Here is an 8343-nt window from a genome sequence, read left to right on the forward strand (position 1 = left end):
GTCCGTCTGTCCGTCTGTCCGTCTGTCCGTCTGTCCGTCTGTCCGTGTACACGATAACTCGAGCAAAAATTGAGATATCTTAACGAAATTTGGTATGTAGGTTTCCCTTAATCCAAGGTAGGTTGGTATTGAAAATGGGCGAAATCGGACTTTAACCACGCCCACTTCCCATATAACGGTAATTTCCAGAAATACGAAAACTGCGATATTTTAGTAACTACTAAAGATAATTCACTCAAAATTGATATTTATAATAAGTTTTAGACGAAAAATAAGAATATTATAAATTTTTGGAAAATGGGCGTAGCCACGCCCACTTATGGTTACATGTGTATATCTTGGTAACCGCTGCACCAATTTCTTCCAAACTTGGCACAGTTGTTGGCCCTGGTACAGCATAAAAAATCGCCGAAACTTTTTAAAATCGGACAATAACCACGCTTACATCCCATATAACGGTAATTTAGAGAAATACAAAATCTTCGATAAATCAATAAATATTGAAGCTAATTTATTCAAAATTGATACTTGCAACAATTCTTTACCAAGAAATACGTTTATGGTAAAATTTTGGAAAATGGGCATGGCACCGCCCACTTATGATCACATATATGTATATCGGTAACCGTTCTACCAATTTGTACCAAACTCGGTGTGGTTATTGTGCTTGCCACATATAAGCAAAACGTTGAAAATTATTGAAATCGGACCAAAATAACGGCCGCTTCTCATATAACGGTAAATTTCAGAAATGCTTGAAACTTCAATATTTCGAAATTGAAGGACGCTAATTTACTCAAAATTGATACACCCCGGCTTACCATCTAGCGGAAGGTTTCGGAAAGGTGAAAAAACATATTTAATACTTGCGCCGGGTATTTAATGTTCGGCTCCGCCCGAACTTAGACTTTCTTACTTGTTTTCTTATTAAATTCGATCAAACGCGGGGATACGTGGCGTATGAGCAACCAACTTCGCTGCTCATACTTAATGTGACCAACTATTTCATAGCTCAAAGAAGTACTTTGCTGCTCATACCTAATGTGACCAACTATTTCATAGCTCAAAGAAGTACAGGTTAGATTAGGTTAAGTTAATGCCGCGAGCCGATTACGAAATTTCGAATGCGGCTTATTTCGGTCCCTGAGAGCTCAGCGTTTTGTTCAGAAGTGCGAGCCAAAATGCTTCCATCTTAGCCTCGCGAAGGTTGGACAGTCTAAAAGAAAGTGTGGAGATGATTCCACTTCATCTTCCTCTTGACAGCTGATACAAAAGGATCAGTCGAAATTCACACAATGGCCAGTCAGAATCCTCATCACTAGCCCTTCAGAGGTAACGTGTTTTAAAATGTCCCATAAAAACATTTTCTGCAGCAGAAAAACATCTTGACATATGAGTCATACTTCGTACAAAAAATATAATTTTACAAGTATGTAGTAATTAAGCGAAGTATGTAGGTAATTCCTTCCCACTATACTAATAAGTAAGTTGCTCATATGTCATTTAGTTTTTTAGCCTTAAAATTTAAATAGAAAACTCTACTAACAATAACCTAAAATGAAATCGAAAAAGCGCAGTATTTAATTAAAAATTATTTATATTTTTTTTTTGTATCTTCATAAAATGTATAATTTTCCTAAATTTTGCTGGTAAATTTACTTTCTTCAATTTACGTTTAAATTTTTGCTCTTAAAAACCATAAAATACTGATGTATGAAAACGGAGAGATACGAGTGTGTTTGAGACTTTTTCCGGAACGTTTGTTACAGAACTTCAATTTCATTCGAATTTAAAAATTGGAGTTACCACTTCTACTACCCGATTTACAAACGTAGCTCGAGTTACAGAAACCGCAACTTATACAAGTTCGATTTATAGAAGTTAGGCTGTACTTTCACTAACTTGAACAGTATTCCTTTTACTCTTGGTAGAAATCTCCAATACAAGAACTTTACAAGTCCAACATTTTTAAAGCTAACCTTATTAATTGTATATTTCTATGTCATGTTTAATTTCTTGCAAAATACTTACTAAATCTCTAGAATGAAATCCATTTTTACTTTTTACCACTCGCACATGCCTCATTTGCACAGACCACTGCTCAAACAAATCAAAAACTCCGCCGAAGCGCACATCGTACTCGACTGTTCCACCGATAAAATTTACGAAGTACTCAAGCAAGCTCAACAGATTGGCATGATGAGCGATTACCATAGCTATCTCATTACTTCACTCGACCTGCATACCATCAACGTAGACGAATTCCGTTATGGTGGCACGAATATAACCGGATTTCGGCTGATTAACGAAAAAGTCGTCTCGGATGTGGTACGTCAGTGGAGTTTTGACGATAAAGGTTTACAACGCTCAGCTAATTTGAGTACGGTGAGGGCGGAGACAGCGCTCATGTATGATGCAGTACATCTATTCTCTAAAGCGCTGCATGATTTGGATACATCACAGCAAATTGACATACATCCCATTAGTTGTGATGGACAGAATACCTGGCAGCATGGTTTTAGTTTAATCAACTATATGAAGATCGTCGAAATGAAGGGACTAACTAATGTTATCAAATTTGATCATCAAGGCTTTCGCACCGATTTCGTGTTGGATATTATTGAATTAGGGCCGAATGGTATACGCAAAATTGGCACATGGAACTCAACATTACCGGAGGGTATCAACTTTACGCGTACCTACAGCCAAAAACAGCGCGAAATTGAAGCGAACTTGAAGAACAAAACGCTGACGATCACAACAATATTGGTGGGTGTTAGTAGAATTTCATTCTATTATAAATATAATATCTTTTCTTTCCAGAGTAATCCATATTGCATGCGAAAAGAATCGGCAGTGCCGCTGTCGGGTAACGATCAATTCGAAGGTTACGTTGTTGATCTGATACATGAAATTTCAAAGGCGCTGGGTTTCAACTACAAAATTCAGCTAGTGCCAGATGGCAACTATGGCAGCTTTAACAAGCAAAATGGGTAAATTATTCATGAATAAGATGTAGTTTTAAAAAGTGTACGCAAATAACTTCTTACTCTAGCGAATGGAATGGCATGATACGCGAGCTGTTGGAGCAACGCGCCGATCTTGCTATCGCTGACCTCACCATTACTTTTGAGCGCGAACAAGCGGTAGACTTCACCATGCCCTTCATGAACTTGGGTGTGTCAGTGCTCTATCGCAAACCTGTTAAGCAGCCGCCGAACTTATTTTCATTTCTTTCGCCGCTTTCGCTGGATGTTTGGATCTATATGGCCACCGCTTATTTGGGTGTTTCAGTGCTGCTTTTCATTTTAGCGCGGTAAATATTGAATTAAATAATAATAATAGATTGGCGCTTACACATATGTTAGTGTTTGGCCGAGCTTCTCCTACAGTTTTTTTGCGATGTTGCTTTGACCAGGGTTTGAACCGAGGTGCTGCGGAGTGGAAGCGCGCACTGCTTACCACTACACCACAGCGACCGACTTGATTACGTCCATATAATCTCTTGATCAGCTTTATTCGATTTTCTCCTATCTTTTTAGCTTCACACCCTACGAATGGCCAGCATATGCGGATGCGCATGGCGAGAAGGTCGAGAGCCAATTTACTCTCATGAATTGCATGTGGTTTGCTATTGGTTCGTTAATGCAGCAAGGTTGTGACTTCTTGCCGAAGTAAGCCGAGTTGTTTTACTAAATTTGGCAAATCTTTTAATGCTATACTTTATTCTTTTTCTAGGGCTCTGTCAACACGCATGGTAGCTGGCATATGGTGGTTCTTTACCCTAATCATGATCTCCTCGTACACAGCCAATTTGGCAGCGTTTCTCACTGTTGAACGGATGGACTCCCCTATTGAGAGTGCTGAGGATTTGGCTAAACAGACACGAATCAAGTATGGTGCTCTTAAGGGTGGCAGTACGGCAGCATTCTTTCGGGTGAGTACCTAGTTAATTCAGAGTGTAATCTTTTGCTGCAATCCTCCTCTGTTGCCTAGTGCTATTTTGGCTGCATAGAGAGTCAATATGGCTATCATTACTGACTACCGTTTCTAGGTATCTTACTGGTTCCCCTAATCTTGACGTAATACCGTCCATAAGTGATCTCATTATTAAATGTATGGCCCTATTGTGTATGGCGACTGATAGTCGATGGGCAACCATATACTAAAACTCGCATTATGTATGGCGGAATTTTCTGTTTCCCGCTATCGACGATTTTGTTATTTGTTCACATAAATTGTTCAACACATTGGAGCAAAGTTGCCAATTACTTGGAAACGTTCATGTTAAAAAAGTAAATTCGGATGTTTTCTGCGTTTTTCTATATACTGAGACTAATAGCTATACACAATACAAATTACGATACTGGTAGCCATGACTACTAGACCAGCAACTAGACCCCAGTCGCCATACATAATAGGGCCATTACAGACGGTTTGCAACCGAAGTTATCCTTTATTATGCCCTACAATCTATAATTCCTGAAAGAGACCTTTATGCGGTCCTTCGAAGGGATGACACAGACTCTATGCTCTGTGGGTGGAAATTCAGAGCATATAAGCAGCCTTAAACTTACTCTACTGTTGCATGCCCTCAGAACGTTGAGGAGCACCTCCTCGCCTGCGGGGCAAAGTTCTTTTAAGCTTTTTTTTGGCTTTGCCCACTTCATAGGCACGCGTGGTAAGCTTTAAAAGCTCTCTGTATAATTCATATACCGCTGGCTCAAAAAAGAATCTCTATCTGGCCAACACTGCTTTAAAGGGTAATTCTGGCTAAGATAGTTAAAAGTGTAAGACAATTGAAAGAACGTAGGCAGTAGCTAGTTTGAAAAACTTTGTTTATTCTGGCACGAAAGTCTTACAAAACCAAAGCTATCTTTCCAACTTTAATGGTGAAAAGCTCTATTGACAGAAGAGAGAGAAGAGAAGAAGAGAGATCCGAGTCCTCGATCAGCGGATTTTTTTTTATGTAACTAATTTTTTCCTTTTTCATTTAATTTCCTTTTAATTTTTTGTTCTTTTTTAAATTAATTTTCTTTTAATTTTTAGGTTTTATTATTATTCCTTTTAACTTAATTTAATTTTTAGAAACGTTCCTTTTTTATTTTTATTATATTTTCTCTTTTTAATTTCATTTTTGGAATTTATTATTTTAAAAATGGGAAATATTTTTTCTTAAATTTCATTTATTTTTTAATTCGTGTTTTTTCGTTAATATAATATTTTTATACCCGAGCGCACTTGTGCACAAGGGTATATTAATTTTGTTCACATAACGGTTGTTTGTAACAGCCAAAACGAATCGAGATAGATATAGACAAATGTATACATAAATGATCAGGATGAAAAAAGAAATCGATTAAGCCATGTCTGTCTGTCCGTCCGTCTGTCCGTCTGTCCGTCTGTCCGTCTGTCCGTCTGTCCGTCTGTCCGTCTGTCCGTCTGTCCGTGTACACGATAACTCGAGCAAAAATTGAGATATCTTAACGAAATTTGGTATGTAGGTTTCCCTTAATCCAAGGTAGGTTGGTATTGAAAATGGGCGAAATCGGACTTTAACCACGCCCACTTCCCATATAACGGTAATTTCCAGAAATACGAAAACTGCGATATTTTAGTAACTACTAAAGATAATTCACTCAAAATTGATATTTATAATAAGTTTTAGACGAAAAATAAGAATATTATAAATTTTTGGAAAATGGGCGTAGCCACGCCCACTTATGGTTACATGTGTATATCTTGGTAACCGCTGCACCAATTTCTTCCAAACTTGGCACAGTTGTTGGCCCTGGTACAGCATAAAAAATCGCCGAAACTTTTTAAAATCGGACAATAACCACGCTTACATCCCATATAACGGTAATTTAGAGAAATACAAAATCTTCGATAAATCAATAAATATTGAAGCTAATTTATTCAAAATTGATACTTGCAACAATTCTTTACCAAGAAATACGTTTATGGTAAAATTTTGGAAAATGGGCATGGCACCGCCCACTTATGATCACATATATGTATATCGGTAACCGTTCTACCAATTTGTACCAAACTCGGTGTGGTTATTGTGCTTGCCACATATAAGCAAAACGTTGAAAATTATTGAAATCGGACCAAAATAACGGCCGCTTCTCATATAACGGTAAATTTCAGAAATGCTTGAAACTTCAATATTTCGAAATTGAAGGACGCTAATTTACTCAAAATTGATACACCCCGGCTTACCATCTAGCGGAAGGTTTCGGAAAGGTGAAAAAACATATTTAATACTTGCGCCGGGTATTTAATGTTCGGCTCCGCCCGAACTTAGACTTTCTTACTTGTTTTCTTATTAAATTCGATCAAACGCGGGGATACGTGGCGTATGAGCAACCAACTTCGCTGCTCATACTTAATGTGACCAACTATTTCATAGCTCAAAGAAGTACTTTGCTGCTCATACCTAATGTGACCAACTATTTCATAGCTCAAAGAAGTACAGGTTAGATTAGGTTAAGTTAATGCCGCGAGCCGATTACGAAATTTCGAATGCGGCTTATTTCGGTCCCTGAGAGCTCAGCGTTTTGTTCAGAAGTGCGAGCCAAAATGCTTCCATCTTAGCCTCGCGAAGGTTGGACAGTCTAAAAGAAAGTGTGGAGATGATTCCACTTCATCTTCCTCTTGACAGCTGATACAAAAGGATCAGTCGAAATTCACACAATGGCCAGTCAGAATCCTCATCACTAGCCCTTCAGAGGTAACGTGTTTTAAAATGTCCCATAAAAACATTTTCTGCAGCAGAAAAACATCTTGACATATGAGTCATACTTCGTACAAAAAATATAATTTTACAAGTATGTAGTAATTAAGCGAAGTATGTAGGTAATTCCTTCCCACTATACTAATAAGTAAGTTGCTCATATGTCATTTAGTTTTTTAGCCTTAAAATTTAAATAGAAAACTCTACTAACAATAACCTAAAATGAAATCGAAAAAGCGCAGTATTTAATTAAAAATTATTTATATTTTTTTTTTGTATCTTCATAAAATGTATAATTTTCCTAAATTTTGCTGGTAAATTTACTTTCTTCAATTTACGTTTAAATTTTTGCTCTTAAAAACCATAAAATACTGATGTATGAAAACGGAGAGATACGAGTGTGTTTGAGACTTTTTCCGGAACGTTTGTTACAGAACTTCAATTTCATTCGAATTTAAAAATTGGAGTTACCACTTCTACTACCCGATTTACAAACGTAGCTCGAGTTACAGAAACCGCAACTTATACAAGTTCGATTTATAGAAGTTAGGCTGTACTTTCACTAACTTGAACAGTATTCCTTTTACTCTTGGTAGAAATCTCCAATACAAGAACTTTACAAGTCCAACATTTTTAAAGCTAACCTTATTAATTGTATATTTCTATGTCATGTTTAATTTCTTGCAAAATACTTACTAAATCTCTAGAATGAAATCCATTTTTACTTTTTACCACTCGCACATGCCTCATTTGCACAGACCACTGCTCAAACAAATCAAAAACTCCGCCGAAGCGCACATCGTACTCGACTGTTCCACCGATAAAATTTACGAAGTACTCAAGCAAGCTCAACAGATTGGCATGATGAGCGATTACCATAGCTATCTCATTACTTCACTCGACCTGCATACCATCAACGTAGACGAATTCCGTTATGGTGGCACGAATATAACCGGATTTCGGCTGATTAACGAAAAAGTCGTCTCGGATGTGGTACGTCAGTGGAGTTTTGACGATAAAGGTTTACAACGCTCAGCTAATTTGAGTACGGTGAGGGCGGAGACAGCGCTCATGTATGATGCAGTACATCTATTCTCTAAAGCGCTGCATGATTTGGATACATCACAGCAAATTGACATACATCCCATTAGTTGTGATGGACAGAATACCTGGCAGCATGGTTTTAGTTTAATCAACTATATGAAGATCGTCGAAATGAAGGGACTAACTAATGTTATCAAATTTGATCATCAAGGCTTTCGCACCGATTTCGTGTTGGATATTATTGAATTAGGGCCGAATGGTATACGCAAAATTGGCACATGGAACTCAACATTACCGGAGGGTATCAACTTTACGCGTACCTACAGCCAAAAACAGCGCGAAATTGAAGCGAACTTGAAGAACAAAACGCTGACGATCACAACAATATTGGTGGGTGTTAGTAGAATTTCATTCTATTATAAATATAATATCTTTTCTTTCCAGAGTAATCCATATTGCATGCGAAAAGAATCGGCAGTGCCGCTGTCGGGTAACGATCAATTCGAAGGTTACGTTGTTGATCTGATACATGAAATTTCAAAGGCGCTGGGTTTCAACTA

The 8343-nt window shown here is 37.6% G+C and overlaps 2 protein-coding genes across 2 annotated transcripts in view; both read left to right on the forward strand.

Moving 5' to 3' along the window:
* The window catches only part of LOC118737381 (glutamate receptor ionotropic, kainate 2-like), a gene marked incomplete at its 3' end in the record, with an annotated part of 66429 nt that extends 62493 nt beyond the window's left edge, over positions 1 to 3936 (forward strand). Inside the window, 5 exon segments of the mRNA XM_036467836.1 lie at positions 2094 to 2769; positions 2824 to 2993; positions 3056 to 3316; positions 3543 to 3674; positions 3739 to 3936. Coding sequence (XP_036323729.1) covers positions 2094 to 2769; positions 2824 to 2993; positions 3056 to 3316; positions 3543 to 3674; positions 3739 to 3936 — 1437 coding nt within the window.
* A 3481-nt stretch (positions 3937 to 7417) lies between these two features.
* On the forward strand, positions 7418 to 8335 carry LOC118737387 (glutamate receptor ionotropic, kainate 2-like; the record flags this gene model as incomplete). The annotated part of the gene is made up of 2 exons (XM_036467844.1): positions 7418 to 8173; positions 8228 to 8335. Coding segments are annotated over exons 1-2 (834 nt in total), but the record flags the coding sequence as incomplete, so codon positions are not given.
* Positions 8336 to 8343: the final 8 nt, after the last annotated feature.

This window comes from Rhagoletis pomonella, unplaced genomic scaffold (genome assembly GCF_013731165.1).
Source record: "Rhagoletis pomonella isolate Grant_MI unplaced genomic scaffold, Rhpom_1.0 Rhpom_scaffold_00004, whole genome shotgun sequence".
NCBI lineage: Eukaryota > Metazoa > Arthropoda > Insecta > Diptera > Tephritidae > Rhagoletis > Rhagoletis pomonella.